The 21,926-nt window shown below is 34.9% G+C and overlaps 1 protein-coding gene across 2 annotated transcripts; it reads left to right on the top strand.

Moving 5' to 3' along the window:
- Positions 1-1,631: 1,631 nt before the first annotated feature.
- On the top strand, positions 1,632-20,584 carry LOC127833937 (probable glutamate--tRNA ligase, mitochondrial). Of its 2 annotated transcripts, none has more exons than XM_052359460.1 (14): positions 1,632-1,899; positions 3,740-3,812; positions 4,150-4,187; positions 5,993-6,040; positions 7,302-7,472; positions 8,885-8,977; positions 10,469-10,561; positions 12,871-12,974; positions 13,734-13,788; positions 14,182-14,286; positions 15,154-15,311; positions 15,662-15,722; positions 18,330-18,596; positions 19,664-20,584. In XM_052359460.1, the coding sequence occupies exons 1-14, from the start codon at positions 1,693-1,695 to the stop codon at positions 19,769-19,771; spliced, it is 1,581 nt and encodes a 526-aa protein (XP_052215420.1). In that variant the 5' UTR covers positions 1,632-1,692; the 3' UTR covers positions 19,772-20,584. The 2 variants fall into 2 exon arrangements, with proteins under 2 accessions (XP_052215420.1, XP_052215421.1); XM_052359461.1 differs by having other exon boundaries at positions 1,634-1,899; positions 12,880-12,974.
- Positions 20,585-21,926: the final 1,342 nt, after the last annotated feature.

Consider the following 21,926-nt stretch of genomic DNA (forward strand, 5'->3'; position numbering starts at 1 on the left):
TTCAATTTTGTCAATTTACCAAACCGTGAAAAGATCCCTTTAATAGATGGAAGAAAACATCGTATTGGTGGAAAAATATTTATTTCTTTTCAGTGCAGATAAAATAAATGTATCCAAGAAAATTTGGTCCGAAGTATGTTCAACCCCTATGACGATTCAAACCAAAATTATTCCAACCACAGTCGTTTTTATTGTGAATTTCATAATATGAATTATAATTGAATAAAACGATTAATGTTGTTTCCAGTATTGCAGTTTATCCTTGACTTGTATTAAAATACATTGATCTTTCCAATAATTATCTAGCGATTTCTTAAATGAGTTTATTTTTTGCACTTGCTACATAGTTTGGGAGTCTGTTCCAGATTTTTGCTGCTCTAAGTTTAAAGCAGTGATTCCTTCGAGTGAGATTTATACAAAGATATCGTTCAAGTCTCTCCTAGCTGTCTCACATGTCGAGTAATCCTTCCACCATTTGATGAAATCTGCTGTTACTGTGTCGCATTTCCCAATCAATATTTTGTATATTTCGATCATATCACCATAATCCCTTCTATATTTATAGCGTTGGAGTTTAAGTTGTTGAGTCTCCCTCAATATTCGAGGTGTTGAAGCCTTGGAGTTCTCACGTGGTGCGCATTTGGACTCATTTAATCAGATCGTTGTATTTTTCTAAATGTGGACATCACACTTTGGTGGCGTAGTTGGTTTAAACATATTTATTCAGTAATGTGTTTTACAACATTATGTACAAGCATCTAAAGTTTATAGGATTGGAACGATAGCTAGGCTAGTAGGGTTCCTTTCCTCGAGTAGTTTAGGTGTGATTTTACCAGTGCTTTGTACACTGGCTGCGGCAGAAATGTTTATGTCATGTTTTTAAGTGTCTATCGGATAACATTAGACAGAAAAGACTTTTTAACATGTTTTTCGAAGGTGGGCTTGCCATCCACTATGAATTCTATGTCTTAAATTTCTCCTCATTGTTTTTTTCTGTGCTTTCCCAATTAGTTTGTATCGAAAATTCGTGCCATGTTTATTTTTACCAACATGAAGGTATTTGCATTTATCTGGATGGAATGTTAACAGCCATGTATCATTTTTTGTTAGTTGCTATGCATTAATGCAAGATGCATCTTTCGTTGTTGTCATTGATCAATTAAAATATGTTGGTATCGTCTGCAAATAACGATATAACTATATATATACTGATGATTAAACAGTGTCTGTGTGTAGATTGCGAAAAGCATTTGTCATAACACTGAGCCCTGTGATAAGTTGGTGCATGCTTATATTTAAGAATGTCATTATGTGTAAATATAAATTAAATTTAATCGATAAATTTAACAAATTTAAATGTAATAATCTTGTTTAACGGTTCGACAGAACTTTGTTAATACTTAAGAGCCGAACAAGCTTATTTTAAGACATATATATTTAGTCCATCAGTTGATGCCGTTTTGAGCTATAATACGAATTTACAATTGCACAGTCTGCCTTACTCTCTTTAGAGGTGAAACGTCCAAAGGCGAAATTTATTGGCGGGGAAAAGTATCGGGGACGAAAAGTCCACAATCGGGACACCTCGGACAATTCCGCCATATCGGCGATCGTCTGGTGTAGCCCACTGTCCGATGCGTTCAGATTGGAAAAGTCCAGCGACTTTTTACGACAACCAGAAACAAATCCAACATGGCGCTGCCCATGCGAAATGTCAGATTCATATTCCAAATTTGCAGACGATATGGAGTCTCATCTGCTAATGCTGTGCGAGTTAGATTCGCACCGAGTCCCACTGGGATGATGCATTTGGGAGGCCTTAGAACAGCACTGTTTAACTATTTGTTTGCTAAGTCCAATAATGGATCGTTTCTTCTCCGTATCGAAGACACCGATTTGGTAATGGTTACATTGCACCAATAAAAGTGCGAAAAAAAACATGTCAAGTATCTACATATCTGAGAACCAGATATTGACCACAATGCTACTTTCTAACTTATGTGCAATTTATGCATATTTGTTTATCTTATTTTTACTTCTTTTTGTATGCGTTTTTGTTTTAATTTCTTTTTCTTATGATACAGCACTCCTTCTAAATAGAAGATTTTGTCCCAGGGCCTATTGGTTAGGGGTTGCAAAATGTACACAAGTGCTCATTTGGGTGCTATTTTTAAATTATTTACATTGTAAGGTCATAAGAGAGACAATGACAGCCACAGGATTAAGGGTTTTAAAACTTATACTGTGGCTGCCTCATGTATGTGGGGAGGTAGTAAATTCCATTGTATTTGTGATCTTGGGTTGACTTAGTATTTATAAGAGTCATTTGAAGTTTGTATGTGTCTAAAACAATGGTTACTGCTGAGTCTGGACTGGCGGTCAACAGAAACAGGGAGATTATCTGGGGGAGTGATGGCAACTTTATGGTGGATAATTTTATATAGAACGATTAGACGGAAGTTTGTTCTGTGTGTTTCAGAGTGGGACAATTCAGTGTGTCTGTCATATTGGTTAATAAGCTTGTGTTGTGATATCTGTTTGTTACGAATCTGGCCGCATGTCTTTGTACTTTTCAAATTGGTTTATTTAAGCTTTTGTATGTTCTATTAAAGTGGGATGTATATTTTTGGTGGGGAAGAACAGGACCATGCAAATTTTAGCCCAAGCATTTGTTTAAACTTTGCCCATTTCATGGTTATGAAAAAATGTCCAGGAAAACTTATTAACCAGACAATCTGAAACAGAATTTACTTTCTATGAGTTTATGTTACTCCTAATAAGATTACGAGCATCAAATGATTTTGCTGAATTGCTTTTCTAACAATGTGTTTGCTTTTCAAAAGGGAGTTAATTTGTTTCACTTAACTTTGTACTGTTGACTAGGGGCATAATGATATATTTATTTACACTTTATACAGGGTAGGAATATTTCACTTGTCAGCTTAAATTGGCGACTCAAATTTTGTTCTGATATCTGAAATACTCGATCTATAGGCAGTGTTTTTTTCAACATTTTGGGAATGTGACCTGGTCCCTTTGGATTGGGAAAATTTGCAGCGTTTTGACTAGCTTTGGGAAATTATTGCACTTGTTGTTTTGCTAAAAAATGCTTAAAAATTGAGAATACAAATGTGTTCAGTATTATATTTCCTAAGGTTGGACTTAAATGGATGGGAGTTGAACAAAATATTGAGACCTACACAAAAATATTGGGAATTTTTAGCTCCCATTTGGGAAAAAATATGTACTTTTTTCCATTGGGAATGGGGCTGATCACCGGGCCTGTTTTCAATGGAAAAAACACTGATAGGGCCACCCATTTTAAGATAAATAATTTTTTTAACACTTCCTTGTCTGGATGCAAAGTTATTAGACTGTGCATTTGTTATTAGCTTTTGGATTAATATTTTTATTGACAGCTTTTTTCACAACAATAACCCCTGATATTCACAATGTATTTAGCAAAACATTTTGTTTTGTATGGTTGACAGTGAAACTTAGGGCCACTACAAAGTTACAAAGTACAAAGTAAGGGCAACCTGATTTGTTTTTGGTAAAATTGCAGGACAATTTTCTTCTTGTGTTTGGATTTACACTGGACACCAGTATACCTCACCATCCTCTTCTAAATAAAATCCAGATATTAGCAAACAGGTCACATTTATAGCAATTGTGTAGCTGTAATTGATAGTCACTCATAAAGAGTTTTAAAGATGCAATATTTCTTCGTAATTTTTAGACAAGAAAAGTGCCAGGAGCAGTTGAGAAACTAGAAGACATCTTAGACTGGGCTGGACTTACTCCTGATGAAAGTAAGAGTGTAAGAATAATACCTGAACCTTAGTTAGTAAAACGTTTTTTACATGAATGTACATTTTAACCCTTTAAGGGCTGGAACGGAATTTCGAAGGCCTTTGCAAACAGTTTGGATCCAGATGAGACGCCACAGAACGTGGCGTCTCATCAGGATCCAAACTGTTTGCTATTCTGATAGTATTCTTTGAAAAAAATCGAAGAAATGGCTAATTTTAGAAAATCAGCAGACATTTTAGCAGACGACAAATTACCCAGCATGCAAAGGGTTAATTACCTGTATGATATTGTTAATGCTTTAAGCATCAATTGAATCACAAAACTAATTTATTGCAGGTCCAAACAAGGGAGGCCAGTATGGACCTTATATTCAGGTTTGCGTTAAAACTTGTTTATTTCAAAGCCCTTCAGAGGATTTTGCTAATGCACAGGTGTAAAAACATGCAATGAGGTGACTTTTTAGCTTAAAGCCCTTGGGAAGGGAATGATTTCATCTAGATTGTATCCAAAGACTTAAGTCAAAAGCTTAAATGAACACATTGTGGGTCTGTTTCCTTGCTAGAATCATTGCTTGCTGAGAAATTTCATTTCCTAGAATCAGAGTAGGGACATCAAGAGCCCATCTAAATAAATGTCATACGACAAATAAGATAACAATACAATTTTAAAGTGTATACTTTCTAAGCACCAAGCTCTATGATAAGAAATTTTGTCTTGCATATGTCTTATATGTTAGAAACATACAGTAATAATTGCTCTATATTTTGACTTTACTAGCTGCAAAATTTCTTAGCAGGATGACCTAATTACAGCTCAAATCAGAAAATTTGCAGAGAGTAAAGTTGAGATATAAAGCAAGTTATAATATGAAATAAACACTAATAACTTACAAACTGATATGGCTGAAAAGTACCGATAAGCATCATTAAAAAATTTAACAAAAGTATTTGTGTAATAAAGGATATAAAATGGTGAAAAATACCTGTCTCGGCATGGATGGCGCTATCTGTAGTATCATATTTTCTTCTTCTCAGTTAACAGTGTGCAATTCTGATATAAAGCAAGCAAGTTGTTTGTTCCCACTAACATCTCCAAAACTGATATGGCGGGTCAGTCAGTTAATTTATTTATTTCTTTTATGAAACCTGAATTGTTTCCCACTTTAATAAGGAAATGAATTGATATATAGAAATCGGTATTTAACATTCTTTTTATGCCCCCGAAGGAGGGCATATAGTGATTGGACCATCCGTCTGTCTGTCTTTCTGTCACACTTTGCATTTAGGTTTCGAAAAATGCTCATAGCTTCTATGTCCCTTGAGATATAACCTTCATATTTGGTATGCATGTGTATATGGACAAGGCCTTTCCATACGCTCAAAAATGTTGACCCCTGTGACCTTGAACTTAGGGTCCGCATTTAGGCATTTAGGTTTCGAAATCTGCATTTAGGTTTCGAAAATATGGACAGATTGACCCCTGTGACCTTGACCTTGAACTAAAAGGTCGCCGTGGTGTAATGGATATGGTGTCCGCCTAGCAACCGGGAGGTCACGGGTTCGATCCCCACCGTGGGAGCATTCTGTAGATCTCCTCCAAAGACACCAAGTACTGGTTCTAGGCCCAGGAAATTGACTCGAGAGCGTCTATATAAGCCCTAGGCTTTTTCTATGCAATCGAGCTAAAATAAATAGGTTTAAAAAAAAATAACTAAGGGTCCATATTTAGGTTTCAAAATCTGCATTTAGGTTTTGAAAAATGCTCATAACTTCTATGTCCCTTGAGATATAACCTTCATATTTGGCATGCATGTGTATATGGACAAGGCTTTTCCATACGCATACAAATTTTGACCCCTGTGACCTTGACCTTGAATTTAGGATCCGCGTTTAGGTTCTGAAATCTGCGTTAAGGTTTTGAAAAATGCTCATAACTTCTATCAAAGTGTTTATAGGGGGCATATGTCATCCTATGGTGACAGCTCTTGTTTAAGTTTAATTTAATTATTTAAAGTTAATTTAGCTAATGTGATATTGCAATATTTATTGAAAAAGATCTAATGTAGCACAATAGATCGAAAACTTAACCTGGAATACAGGAAAACTTAGGGTCCACACAAAACATTGTTGTGTTAGTGGAAACAAACAATTTTTGTATGGCTTACAAACATGTTTTTCAGTCGGAGAGGCTCTCGCTGTATCATGACAATGTGAACACACTTCTTGAGGTAAGTAGAGAACACTGAGTCAATGAAGAAGCAGATATAGGAAACTAAAATATAACACTTTAAATCATGTGTGTGCAATAGCAGATAAATACAATAAAGAGTTTTCTATATTTAAATTCTTAATTGCTTTTCTTGAATGGTATTCTACTTTAAGACATTTCTAACTAAATAATACTTACTCAAACATCCAATTGCATATTTAATAAGATTAAAATACATGAAAGTCTGAGTTTTGTGTAATCCTCTGTGTTCTATATATTGTAAGATAAAAGCTGGCTGATTGCTTCATATATAATAAAAAAATGTTTTCCTGTTTGTCAATTGGTACAAATGCTTTATCTAATAATTGTACCATACAGGGCTCAACATTAACGGTTGTCCTATATCCCCTGGCAAGTAAAAGTTGGGTCTGGGCAAGTTATTTTATAATCTAGTTGTCCACCCGGGCAAGTGCAAAAAATAACAAAGTGCATTTAATTTAGACTTTAATTAGACTTTAATTGCTGTAATCATTTTGTTAAATGTGCAAAAATAAAAAAGGTTTTGTGGTGTATCATTTTGATCTTTATTAAAAAATATGAGGTTTACAGTTAATGTGATATTTCATGTCTGGGCAAGTTGTTTTACGTTCAGGGCAAGTAGATTATATAAGTACTTGCCCAGTAGGGCAAGTTGGTTTTTAGGTTAATGTTGAGCCATGCCATAATAAAAAATCTTTAGCAAAATGGAAGGATGTGTGCACCCTGCTCCTGTTGTGCTCTCTCCTGCTGCTCTTCTGGGCCTGTCAACACAAAAATGTGACAATTTTCTGAAATTTAATTTATTTTTGCAAAAAAGCAAAGAATTATACTAAGCTTTCAAATGTGCATTACTAATGTAAGATTAAAATTTTTCCAAAACTCTAGTAGATAATTAAAAAATGTTGTCCCATTGTAGCAGCACCCTGTACATTTGGGTACCAAGATCTTTCCCTAGATAACCATGATATATTGGCCCTGTTCTGGGAAAACTGGGCTTAAAGCGGTGCATTAAGTGGTGCCACGGATTAGCCTGTGCAGACAGTACAGGCTAATCCGGACGATGCCATCTCTTAAATGGTATTTTTGGTTTGAAGGTTATTCTTCTTAGGTAAAATTCAGTCTGGGCAGAAAGTGTTGTCCCTTACTAACAGACTGCGCAGGCTTATCTGGGACAATACTTTACAAACATGCATTAAGCCCCGTTTTCTCAGAGCGAGGCTTATTAAAAAAGGATGTTCTAGTCGGGCCACTGCTACAGATGTTTCTGCACAGAGAAGAGACTGTCACTGATGAAGAAGGATGCCATCGCTCGACAAGAGAACCGTAAATATGACAACAGATGTAGAAATATGACAGAACAAGAGATGGAAGAAAAGATTGCACAGAAAGTTCCATATGTTATACGATTTAAGGTAAGGCTTTCTCATTGCAGAAGACTACCGTATACGTAATTCCACTTAACTGAAGCTGGATGAGAATACTTGTAGACTAAACCATGTCATATGCTGATGGTGCATTTTTCCGTATTAGGTCAGTAGCTTTTCATGTTTTGTAAATCACCTAAAATGATGTCACAGAAGTATACATCATCATAAAAGACTATAGCTATTTTTTTCCAATTATTACGTTGATATTAGAAAAATAATGCATTTTGTTTTGATAAATTCACTATATACCTTACTGACCTGCATTGTGTGATACGTGATAATGATTGAATATTTGAAGAGAGCTACACTCTTTCACGATACTGATCTACTAGCCCTGTTTCACACTTTACTGAGTCAGTAAGACACAATTTAACTAATAATTGTTGGAAGACCCATACAGACCTGGAGATGTTTTGGTAATTATTTTTCTGTGTATGTGTTGCAGAGGATAAGTTACATTACTTTTTGTGTTTCCTTTTATAATAGCGGTCATTTTTGACAAAGCGAGTCTTCAAAGTTTTCAGGGTCAATGAATTTTAATTAATAAAGATGATAACAAATATCTGGACTCCTTAATATCTGAATACTTTGTATTTATTTTTTGTTAGAATTTAAGAAAACTATTCGTATACACCAAAAACACTATTTTATATATACATGTATGCAACATGCTGCTGATATAGACTAGGATTCGTCACCCATTGATGCATTGATTAGTTTCAAGTAACCTTAACCCTTTGCATGATGGGAAATTTGTCGTCTGCAAAAATGTCGTCTGCTGAATTTCTAAAATTAGCATTTGTTTGATTTTTTTTTCAAAGAATACTATCAGAATAGCAAACAGTTTGGATCCTGATGAGACGCCACGTTCTGTGGCGTCTCATCTGGATCCAAACTGTTTCCAAAGGCCTTCAAAATTCGATTCCAGCACTGAAAGAGTTAATTTATCAGTGTTTTTCTTGCGCTTTAAGTTATTTGATCAGTGAGAATTCATAAGAAACAATCTTATTACATACATGTATATAGTTTCTATTATTTATCATTCATAAATGGCATTTGTATAAAAATACACGATACAATTTCTAATAATGATGTCAATCTAAACAGATATGTAAATAGTATTTGTATATCAAATACTGATATCCAGATGCAAATTTTAGCAACCATTGACATCCCTAAAGATAACATATATTTCACTCTTAGCTTGAGGATAATTAATGATAATTAGCTATCTTTTGTGTATTTCTTTCATTAGATTATGCTAGAATAATTATAGTTTATTCCAGAGTCCATGAAATGGTTTCAATGATGTTTTTTTTCTGAATGCTTTAATTTTATTAAATGCTTTAAGTTGCAGATAATATAAACAATTAAGCCCAGTACAATATTTTTTGCAGTATGAACCTATGCGTGAACCTTGGACAGACCTTGTGTATGGTTTGATGGTGGAGAATGTGGACTCTGAAGAAAGCTACAGAGAGGGGGATTTTGTAAGATCACAAGTGTTTATTGTGTGTTGTAATCTCACATGCTCTTGGGAACATTTTTTGTCTGTCATGCATTGTATTTGGTAGGTATTTTTTCATTCAAACAGCAATTCAAACTGTCGGCAGATTTTAACAAAACTTAAAAAGTATGATCCTTGGTTGATCCTCCTTCAAAGTTTTTAGAATTGTTCTGGTCTGCTGCATATGTTGGTCACCAGAGCTAAAAATAAATCTTTAAAGTTAAAATTTATAAAATAATCCATGCAATAGCAAAGGTTTACAATTTGATGTGTGACATCATATGTTGGTGCTCTACAAAGGTTGTTCAAATCATGCCCCTGGGGTCAGACTTGCTATGGCCCAGGGATACATGAATTCTATTGACTTATTTAGTGAATAACTTAAACAATTGGTAATCTATGAAACTGAAAGCATCAGGAGTATAATGTTAAGTGTGAAATATCGCATGGTGGTCCTCTACCAACTTTTTTCCAATAAAAACTGGCAACACCTTAAGGGTCACACTTTTTCTTTAGACTATGTATAGACTTATAGCAAATAACTTTAAAATGTTCTCTGAAAGCATTAGTCCCAGAGCTTTGATATTCGGTATGTTACATCACATAATGGTCCTGTACAATGTTTGTTAAGATCATGTCCTTGGGTCGAAAATGGCGACTCACATAGGCACGCATGATTTAAATAGACCTATATAGCATGAACATTTTAACCATCTATGAAACCGCAAGACCCACAGCTTTGAAATTAATTATTTTACATCAGATAGCAGCCCAATACAAAGATTCGAATCATGCAAAGGGTCAAACTTAGGTTGTGAGAGTGAAATTTTGTATATTGACTTATATAGCACAATAAATTTAAACAAAATCTCTGAACACAAAGTACACATAATTCATATTTGGTATGTTACATCAGTTGTTGATCCTCAACAAAGATTGTTAAAGTTATGTTGGCAACTGGCCAAGTCCAATTACAAATGTAAGCAATCTTATAGCGCCATCTTATTCATTTAATATTAGATTGTTACACTCGCTTGACATCATTCTGTTTGTCTATATGATGCTTCAAGACTTAGTATATAGACTTCAATATACATAGTATATGTTTTATGTTAAGTTATAATCTTTATATTATTCAATGTTTAAATATTCTTTGTCATTCCTAAATGTAATGTACATTATATTATGTTGCTATGGTACATGTTTTGGGACAGCTTTAATGGTAATTGTAATAGCTGAAGTTCTATATCACCATTTTTTTTCAGTTAAAAGTTTGCAAATTCGGTACACCCAACAACGGTTTAAATAGACCAATTTTATTTTCTTCTTATTAAAACCGCTTGCTTGTACAACATTTGTTAGAAAAATATAAACACTATTTTGAAGACAAAAAGACTATAATTACAACGTCAATACTTACACAAATCAATATTTGTTTGATTAAATATTTTAGTCCGTATAATTTCTGTTGCAGGTGGTGATAAAATCGGACGGGTATCCCACATATCACTTTGCTAATGTGGTTGACGATCACCACATGAGGATCTCGCATGTTCTAAGGGGTGCAGTAAGTTGACAGTTCAATGCATATGTATATCTAGATATGTTGGTATGTGCTTGTGTGTTTCTTTTTGCAGGGCTATGTCATTTCAACATTGAAAGATTAATACAGTCCACAGGCATTTACTGCATACCATTTGCAAACCGTACCCTTTCACTACCAAATATACGGTAATAATCTCAAATATAGTCTCAAGTTGTGGTGTATTTCAAAGTTAATGAGGTCCTTTTGAGCCTGAAGCTAGATAAAATGTGGACCCTGTGTGTGGTTCAGCACTCCTGACTAATAACCAAACTGGAAACATAAATGTTGGACACATTTTTATTTAGCGTTGTAATACCGTATCCAGATACCAGATATTTAGTTCTTACTGAGGGATTTTCAATTTGGGTGAGGTCATGGGTTGTTGGGGGAAGCCGGAGTACCCTGAGGAAACCCCATCTGTCAGGTATGGTGACTGCCAATAAAATTCACATGCTTCAAGGTATTAGAAATAAACCCAGGTCACCTAGATGTAGCTAAAACTTATTCTTGGGACATGCAGTGCAGAAGAACCATAACACTTGGATCCATGTTTTTTATGCCCCGGGCATAGTGGCATTCAGCTGTTGGACTGTCCATCCTTCTGTACACCTGTCCATCCGGTGTTTTCCTGAGTTTTTTAACGCAACATTTTAGACTTTGAGCGGATTTTTGGTATGCTTGTCTACAGATGAAATGTGAGTTTCGTTCCAGTCCATTGATAACTGGCGAAGTTATGGGCCTTGGACTTAAAAATTAGTTCTATAATAAGCATTTTCCGGATGTTAGTTATGCAATGCTTTCAGATATTAAGCTAATTTTTGGTGTGTGAGTCTACCTACATGATGAAGTGTGAGTTCCATGCCAGTCCATTGATTTTTGGCAAAGTTATGGGCCTTAGACTTAGAAATTTTCTTTATTATAACCGTTTTGGGAAGTTTTTTTATGCCCCCGGTAGGGTGGCATTTAGCACTTGAACTGCCCGTCAGTCAGTATGTCAGTATGTGTGTATGTCAGTCTGTCCGTCCGTCCGAAAAAAACACTTTAACGTTGGCCATAACTTTTGCATTATTGAAGATAGAAACTTGATATTTTGGATGTGTGTGTATCTCATGGAGCTGAACATTTTGAGTGGTGAAAGGTGAAGGACAAGGTCATCCTTCAAAGTCAAATATATGGCGTCTGTCCGTCTGAAAACTTAAACATTGGCCATAACTTTTTCAATATTGAAGATAGCAACTTGATACTTGGCATGCATTTGTATCTCATGAAGCTGCACATTTTGAGTGGTGGAAGTTCAAGGTCAAGGTCATCCTTCAAGGTCAAAGGTAAAAAAAAATCAAAGCGGCATTTTCATGAAGCTGCACATTTTGAGTGGTGGAAGTTCAAGGTCAAGGTCATCCTTTAAGGTCAAAGGTAAAAAAAATAAAATCAAAGCGGCGTTCTCATGAAGCTGCACATTTTGAGTGGTGGAAGTTCAAGATCAAGTTCATCCTTGAAGGTCAAAGGTCAAAAAAACAAAAACAAATTATTTTTTTTCAAAGCGGCGCAATAGGGGGCATTGTGTTTCTGACGAACACATCTCTTGTTTTTAATGCTTTCAGATATTTAGCTGGTTTTTGGTATGTGAGTCTACCTACATGACTTAAAGATGAAGTGTGAGTTACACTCCCGTCCATTGATTTTTGGCAAAGTTATGTACCTTGGACTTCACAAGAATAGCTGCTGTGCGGCTTCAAAGCGCAGTCGAGGGCGTTATCTTTCCTAAACACTGTGCAGGTCTTTTATAATTATTGTCCTATGTTATTTTTTTTATATAAGTTGTATACCGAGCATTTCTTGAAAATTGTTAGCGCTATCAACTGGATGCTTCTGAGGTAAGTAGATCTCCTTGAAGAGATGTTCAGTGCACAAGAACCATAACTCTTACTTCCAACTTTTTAGAGTTATTGCCCTTTTTAAATTAATTTCATTTTAGTTTTGAATGGCGAATATCTTCTAAAGTATCCAAGATATCAACTTGACATTTTTAAGGTAGCTAAATCTAAATTTGGAGAAGTTAAGTTCATAAGAACCATAACTCATTCTTTAATAATTTACAATAATTTCCCTCGTGGATGTTCATGCTAAAATTTTATCCAGGACATATCTCGACTATAATATGATGTACCAAGATAAAACTGTACAGATAGAAAGCTTGCAAAACCAGTTCTTAAAACTGAATTGCTAATGACCTCTGACAAAGTCGGACCAAGGGGGGGGCGGTATTTCAGGCATAACAGTGACATTATTAGTGTTTACAGGAATGGAGCATCTCCACCCCAAAGCACCTTCAGATGTACAAGGCATTTGGCTGGGAGCCACCCCTCTATGCTCATTTACCGCTTATCCTTAATCAGTAAGTAGATTGTTTATCATCATAGATCATAAAGTATCCAAAACCAGCACTTTTTCTCATCATTTTGGCAATATGACATTTACTTTTGATACTGGGAATTTTAGCATCATTTCAGTATTAACTGTAGGAGAGTAGTTGTTTGATATATTGTAATATTGTTGATAAATTTCATATAACTTTAATAAAATTGTATATTTTAAACATAAATATATTAGTAAAATGGATATTACTGTTTAAACACTCTTTATTTCTAGTTTAATCATCTCTATTACTAAAAGTTAGAAAATCAATAGAAATGTTTGGACTGAATTTGGAAAAAACGGATACTTTTTGCCATTTGAAATATGACCTAATAACAGCTTTAAAAGCCCTCCAGTTAATGTAATGTTTATCGTCATTAATCAGTAAGTTCCATATTTATGTTTGGGTTGGACCAGGTGTTGCTCTATAAGGTTGTTGATGCTGCAGAACCCAGATTGTTATATCAAATATAATAATTACTTGCTTGCTATGATTTATCAGGATTATAGACGTAATATTTTGACCGTTTTTGTTCTTTCTTGTATAGAAAACGGGAGTATCTCTTATGTTGTGTGTGTGGGGGGGGGGGGGGGGTGTTATTGGCTAGTGGTCTCTTTGCCATTGGTTGGTTACACTGTTAGATATATTTGCTCTCCAATTTAGACTTGGAGATATCATATCATAACCTATGCAAAATGTATTGTTAAATGTAAATTAATTGTTACGCATTTGCTTCAGAGATGGAACAAAGTTATCTAAACGACAGGGCGACATTCATGTGGAACATTTTAAGGTAAACTGCATACAGCACTGCCACTCATGGCATGTTCTGATGAATGGCCTAGTGCCTACCCAGCAGCTGGGGAAAAACGGTTCCTGGCCCCTGCCTTTCTTCATATATAATAGGCCAATTACCGGTAGTACGGGTAGTTCTTAAATCCTGTGGGGATTGGTGGAGAAATCATGTATTCGCTTCTCTCTTCCTAGCTCTGATTCTGTTAGGGGCTAATTATATGTGTACAAGATATACAAGATGTAAATGTTAAGCTTTAATAAGTGTTTCAGAGTCTGCTCATGAAAAGTATTAATAGGATAACCTGCTTTTTATACAAGTGCGTCTATAATATTTGGCTGTTGATTTGACTTTTTGGTAACTATGGTTACTTGTATTGTATGTCATTTTCAGGACCAGGGGCTTGAGCCAGATGCTCTCCTCAACTACCTGACAACTGTAAACAAGGGATTCAAAGGGCCAACTGATGGCAAAACTTTGAAGGAGCTTGTTGCCATGGTAACATTAGGTTTTATATTTTTATTTTTTATAGAAGAAAACCAGTAATTTATTTGTTTTGTGTTCTTAATAGTTTTGCAGTTGTTGGACTTCAATGTATGTTTGAACTAAAAATATTTGCTGAAAGTTTTACATATAGACAAAAGAATATTTATCTTTTTTGTTAATTAATAGCACAGGTTGCTAACTGCCGAACTGAAATTTTCTTTCATCCTGAGCATCGGTATGCCCATTAAACTTTTACTAAACAAAAATATAATTTTCAATTTCAATTTTTAATTTTTATGTAAAATAGGATAGTTTATGTCTTAAATTTTTTTATTAAAAAGAACCTCATGAAAACGGCTGAGAACTTGTCAACTGGTCATAACTGTTATATCTGTGTACGCTTTAACCTATTTATAGGTCATAGCATATAAATATTGTTTTCCGTTAATTTTCACCAATCTTGTAAAGCAAATTTTAAGCAATACTAACTATCGTTTCTGTTTCAGTTTTCACTTGATATTGTCAACTCGTAAAGTTTGTGTTTCAGTTTTCACTTGATATTGTCAACTCGTAAAGTTTCTGTTTCAGTTTTACACTTGATATTGTCAACTGGATATTGTCAACTCGTAAAGTTTATGTTTCAGTTTTCACTTGATATTGTCAACTCGTAAAGTTTGTGTTTCAGTTTTACACTTGATATTGTCAACTGGATATTGTTAACTTTTAAAGTTTATGTTTCAGTTTTCACTTGATATTGTCAACTCGTAAAGTTTGTGTTTCAGTTTTACACTTGATATTGTCAACTGGATATTGTTAACTTGTAAAGTTTATGTTTCAGTTTTCACTTGATATTGTCAACTGGTAAAGTTTCTGTTTCAGTTTTCACTTGAACTCGTTAACCGCCATTCATCACGATTACAACCAGAAAAGTTGCCTCCCCTGAACCGGTTACACCTTCAGCGACAGTTTTCTGGTCAGCAGAGACAAAACATTGTTGACCGGACCAGAGACATTATTGAATCATATTTTAAACACAGGTGGACTTGCTTTAACTATAATTTCCATGCTGCTACTTTATTTGTTAAAATATTTAATATATATCTGCCCATCCTCAGTGATCTAGAAAGTACAAACATATAGACAAAGATTCAATGCTTTAATTTACATTTCTGTTTCAGAGATTTCTTAAACTCAGTCTTCCCAATTTAAAAGTTATGCTTTAAAAAGCTCTGATCTTCTGTGAAATTTTATTTAGTATTTTGTTTACATATTCTTGCACAAATGTATTGTATGGTACAAGCACACACAAATTTTTTTTCGGACATTTCAGTATACATAAAATGACTGAGGATTATGGGAAGATAACTATTTGTATTTTGTATTGTAGATTAACGGACAAGCATATTCTGACAGATCACTATCTGGAGTCCATTATAAATTGGGCAATAGTAAGTACTTCTTCAAATGAAATCATCATCCATCATGAAATACTAATTATATCAACATAATGACTTCATTATAATAAATGTTTTAAATTCCATGGCACATTTTATTGTTATAAATATAAAAAATATACACGGTAAATCTTTTAGAAGGCTTAAATGTTTCTTGAATTTGAGACTTTATACTGGTGTACAGTGTACATTAAATAATAAGCTTATTTTATCACATGCCATACCCTGTTTCCCATGTAATTTAAACATTACAAATAGTTTTATCTTACACATGTGTTATATACTTTTTAAGCATTTTCATTGGCTTAGTTTTCGTTTGATTGACCAATCGCATTTTGTTATTTTGCAATGTCAAATGACGTCACGAAATGTAAACAACATTTTATATTTTTAGCTCCACTGGCCAGAGGCCAGCGGGGCTTATGTCATGGTCCTGTGTCCGTCGTGTGTGTGTGCGTGCGTCCGTCTGTGCGTCCGTGTGTTAACTTTTTCTTTAAACATCTTCTTCTCCTAAACTACTGGTCCAATTCTGATGAAATTTCTCAGGAATGTTCCTGGGGTGAACGTCTTTCAAATTTATTCAAATTATGCCCCTGGGGTCAAATTTGACCCTGCCCCGGGTGGTCAAAAAATTGAAAATTTGCTTATATAAGGCCTATTTTGTGAAAACATGCGAGACAACTCTTCTAAATATTGCATTTAAGTTTACAGTAGTTACTCCCCTTTGATTATTAATGTTTTCATAATAATACAGTGTAGTTGTGTGTATCATTTATGTGTTAATTGTTATTAGAGGTTGGGTGTTTTGAGCTCCACTGGCCAGAGGCCAGCGGGGCTAATGTCATGGTCCTGTGTCCGTCGTGCGTGCGTCTGTGCATGCATTTACTTTTCCTTAAAACATCTTCTTCTCCTAAACTACTGGTCCAATTCTGATGAAATTTCTCAGGAATGTTCCTGGGGTGAACCTCTTTCAAATTTGTTCAAATTATGCCCCTGGGGTCAAATTTGACCCTGCCCCGGGGGTCACAAAAATGAAAATTTGCTTATATAAGGCTTATTTTGTGAAAACTTTCAAAATCTTATGGGTCTAGGGCTATCAAATTTGGTATTTAGAGACATCTAATAGTCCTCTACCAAATTTCTTCAAATTATGCCCCTGGGGTCAAATTTGACTCTGCCTGGAGGTCACAAAATTGAACATATGCTTATATAAGGCCTATTTTGTGAAAACTTTCCAAATCTTCTTGTCCATATCCATTGGGCCTAGGGCTATCAAATTTGGTATGTAGAGACATCTTATAGTCCTCTACCAAATTTCTTCAAATTATGCCCCTGGGGTCAAATTTGACCCTGCCCTGGGGGCCATAAAATCGATTATATGCTTATATAGTGCCTATTTTGTGAAAACTTTACAATTCTTTTGTCCATAAGGCATAGGGCTACCAAATTTGGTATGTAGTGACATCTTATAGTTCTATACCAAGTTTGTTCAAATTATGCCCCTTGGGTCAAATTTGACCCTGTCTGGGGGGGTCACAAAACTGTACATACGCTTATATGGGGCCTATTTTGTGAAAACTTAAGAAATCTTTCTGTCCATAACCATTGGGCCTAGGGCTACCAAATTTGGTATGTAGTGACATCTAATAAACCTCTACCAAATTTGTTCAAATAATGCCTCTGGGGTCAACTTTGACCCTGGGGGGGTCACAAAATTGAATAAATGCTTATAAAGCGCCTATTTTGTTAAATCTTTAGAAATCTTCTTGTCGAAAACCATTCAGACTATGGCTACCAAATTTGGTATGCAGTAACATCTTATAGTCCTCTACCAAGTTTGTTCAAATTATGCCCTTTGGGTCAAATTTGACCCTGACCCGCAGGTCACAAAATTGAACATTATATACGCTTATATCTTGCTTATTTTGTGATAACTTTTTAAGATATTATTGTTCTTTACTCTAGGACCTAGGGCTACCATATTTTGTATGTACATGTAGTGAGAAATAGTAGTCCTCTGCAAAGTTTGCTCAAATTATGCCCCTGGGGTTAAATTTTACCAAGCCCAGGGGGTTACAAAAGTGTACATGTGCTTAAATAGGGCCTATATTTAAGTATTTGCACATGCAGAGAATATTCTTTTCAGCCTTTTTTTAGCAGTGGAGCGATACAGGGCCATCATGGCCCTCTTGTTCATTATGTTTGCGTAAATATTTATTTAATTTGCTCATTTAAAAGCATTTGATAAAAAAGATCTGACACTCGTTGTCATATCATACCATATTTTATTAAACTCGTCCAGGATATTCGTTTGTAAGCTGGCCAGAGGCTCGCTGACGCAATTTCTGAACTCGTTTAATAAAATATGGTATGATATGACAATTCGTGCCAGATTCTATATATACTTACTATAATTGGCAGTTTATTTAAAAACAACAACTCTACAAACAAATTCCACAGGGGAGTTTTGTCCCATTTTAGATTTTTTGATTTTTTGAAGTTATAATCAAGATAAGTTAGTAACATTCGCATAGTTGTTTATGTTCTATTTTACAAAAGAAAAATATCTGTTAATAAAGAACTCTTTTGTTCATTAATCAGGCCCATAGAATATCTCGCCTTGAAGAACTAACTGAGTCAATGATTGAATTCATATGGGTGCGACCATCAAAAGACAAAATACTCACTCTTGCAAAAAAGGACACAAGTTGTGAGAAAGTTATAAATGGTGTCAAGAGTTGTTTAGACGCAGTGGAAACATTCACAGATGAAGCCATCAAGAATGTTCTTAAGAACTTCTGTAAAAGCCAGAATTTAAAAACTGTGCACTTAATGAAGATACTGCGCTCTGCATTAAGTGAATCGGAGGTTTGTGCCATGAAAAATAAGAGCCTTTCTCTGTGGAAAGAGGGTTTAATGCATGCACGTAAAGTGTCATTACAGATAAGTCAGTGCAGTACCCACACACTTTTCAGGGATCACACTTTCTTCTTTAATTATATTTTTCACTTCTAAGCAACAATGCTGTAAGGGCGGAAAGTGTCGTCCCTGATTAGCCTGTATGGACTGCACAGGCTAATTTGTGACAACACTTTTGGCACATGCATTTAACCCCCTTAACACAGACGACTCATATACATGTATATTGATTGCTGCCTTTTTTATGCCCTCCTTCGAAGAAGAGGGGGTATATTACTTTGCACATGTCGGTCGGTCTGTCAGTCTGTCGGTCGGTCCGTCCACCAGGTGGTTTCTCGATAATAACTAAAGAACGCTTGGGCCTAGGATCATGAAACTTCATAGGTACATTGATCATGACTCACAGATGACCCCTATTGATTTTGAGGTCACAGCCCTTGTTTAGCTCACCTGTGCATGCATGTAGGGCACATGGTGAGCTTTTATGATTGTCTTTGGTCCAATGTTTGTTATCAATATTTACCTTGTTATGGTGGTCACATTTCTTATCTCATCTTCATGAAATTTGGTCTCCAGTGTCCAGCTTTTATATTTGGGCCTAGTTTGAAACAGAATCATTCAGGGTCATTCATAAACTACTTCATTAGATCAAATGAAAAAAACTTAACATTCTAGGGTTCACATACATTCATTATTTATTATTCTTTATGTGTCTGAATTTGACTACCGGTAAGTTTAAAAACTTGGTTATTGTGATGTCAAAAATAAGGTCATTAGTTCCATTAAAATTGAAGCTTGTTTATACTCTATACGCCATAATTATTATTCATTCAAAATATTTTTCACTCGTTAACATCTTAACAGTATTTGATAATTCGAAAAAACAGACATGCAGGGCAGTGGCCTAGAACCCTCTTGTTGTCTTGCTGTTATGAAGTGTTTTGTAAAAAAAGTCAACACTATGTGTATGTATTAGGCCCTGTTTTCCCAGACCAATCACAATATGCTATTTATAGGAGGGACCCCATGTGTCAGAGATGATGGAGATACTAGGGAGGCAGGAAACAAACAAGAGACTAGACATGGCCTTAGAGGTACTGAAGACCTCAAAACAATCCAGATGACAGCGCTGGTGTCAAAACTGTTATGTCATAGTGTGGAGCCCTTTTTCGACTCGTAACGATTGACAGGCGTTAGGCCAAGCCATTCATCAGGACTGTGAATAATTGACACCAAGGCCTTGTCTAAATAAAATTCTTACTAAGATGTTATTTTGCGACTGAATGTTCAACTCAGAGCAAATAATAGTTTATTACAAATGTGTTCCTTAAAAAAGAATATATAAATGATTGATGTAATAAGTCTTTAACAACTGTATCTCTCTTAACCCTTTACCACTCAGAAGCAAAATGAAAATGGCTTTGTGCAAACAGCATAAAACCAGAACAGTCTGCGAGTAACTCGCAGCTGAACGAAGCTGTTCAAACTTGAATCTAGTAAGAAAGGTCTTAAATTAAATAAAGGACTATAAATGTGTCAAAATACGTATCTAAATGGTAAAGGGTTAAATTTGTTGTTTGATGTTTGATAAGACATGCTCCAGATCTTCACTGCTTTGGCATAATAGATACAAGAATTATGGGTATGTTGTCCACTACACAATGTTGACCTAAGTGAGTTGTGCTGTTGCACTCAAGTACTTGTTGTTGAAAATTAAAATATCAATATTAAAATATTGTCTAAGCATTCAATATTGTTTAAAGATTGTATGAGTAAACTAGAAATACTACTGAGTCATATTATCTGGAAGTTGGTGCAAATGCTTAATTGACTGACATATTCATAGTTGCATTTTTCTGATCTGAAACTTAGTAAAATTGTAATTGTTTATAATACATTAAAAGAATAACTATAATATGAATAAAACTTTGTTAATATATGTCTGTTCTTACTTTTATTAGTCCCATAATGGTTTAACCCTTTACCACGTATTTACGTATTTTGATGCATGTGTAGCTTTTTAGAAAGTAACATTTAATTAAATACCTTTCTTACTAAATTCAAGTTTTAAAGGCTTCGTTTTCTACCCATAGTTACTGATGAACAGCAAACAGCATAAAACCTGAACAGACTGCGAGTGACTCGCACGCTGTTCTGGTTTTATGCTGGTTGCAAAATCCATTTTCACTTTGTTTCTTATGGGGGTAAGGGTTAACTGGAGGGACTATGGGTTTACATTCCAATCTGTTTGTGCGTCCATGGTGCTGTCTCTCCACCTGTCTGCCTGCCCATCCAGATCTGGAACCTCCAATAGCTCAAAATGTTCTTTTGCTAAGTTGATGAAATTTGCTAGGTGGATAGAGGGCCATACGGAGAATAAAAGTTTCAGGGTATTTTGTCGGACACAAATTATGGTTTCTATGGGTACAGAAATGATTTAGAACTAAAATCAGTTCCCGGAATGACTTAAAAAGTACTAAAGCTAGGTAAATAAAACTCAGTTTGTGGATAGAATGCCATAAAGGGAATATGCATGTTATTTCATTTTTTTCTTCAGGCAAAAATTTTGGTTATCTATGGTTAAAGATTCTATGTTTACAGAAATAATGGACACTTAAATTTGGATCATGTTGTAACTCAAAAAGTATGTAAGCTAGCTTGATGCAACTATGTGTATGTGTATAGAGGGTCTTATGGGTAATATGTGCGTTATTTCAGTGAAGTCTGTCCTTTTGTCTATCCATTCAAAAAGTCTGGATCCTGCAATAACTGGAAAAAGCACTTACCTGGTAGGCTAGGTTGATAAAAGTCAGTATTTGGATGAGGGCCATGTGGGGAATATGCTTGTTAGTAAAGTTTTTAGGTCAGTCAAAAAATATGGTTCCTATGATTACAGAAGTATTGGAATACTTAAATTGTAGCCTGTGAAAAATAAAAAAGTACTTAAGTTGGGTTGATGAGACTTGGTATTTGGATATACATGTATTGGGAATATGCATGCTATGTCAGTTTTTTCATTCTGTCTGTAGTTCTGTCCATCTGAACTTCCTGATTAAGTTTATAAAACGCTGTAATTGAATTGAGGGCCATATGGATTATATGCACATTATTTCAGTTTGTTTTTGTCTAGCCAAAATTATGGTTGTTATGGTCACAGAATTAAGTGATAACTAAAATCTGAATCCCATGACAATTAAAAGAATTATAAAACTAGATTGATAAAACTTGGTACATGTATGCGGATAGAGGAACATATGGGGAATATACAATTTATTTCAT

This window comes from Dreissena polymorpha, chromosome 6, assembly GCF_020536995.1.
Source record: "Dreissena polymorpha isolate Duluth1 chromosome 6, UMN_Dpol_1.0, whole genome shotgun sequence".
NCBI lineage: Eukaryota > Metazoa > Mollusca > Bivalvia > Myida > Dreissenidae > Dreissena > Dreissena polymorpha.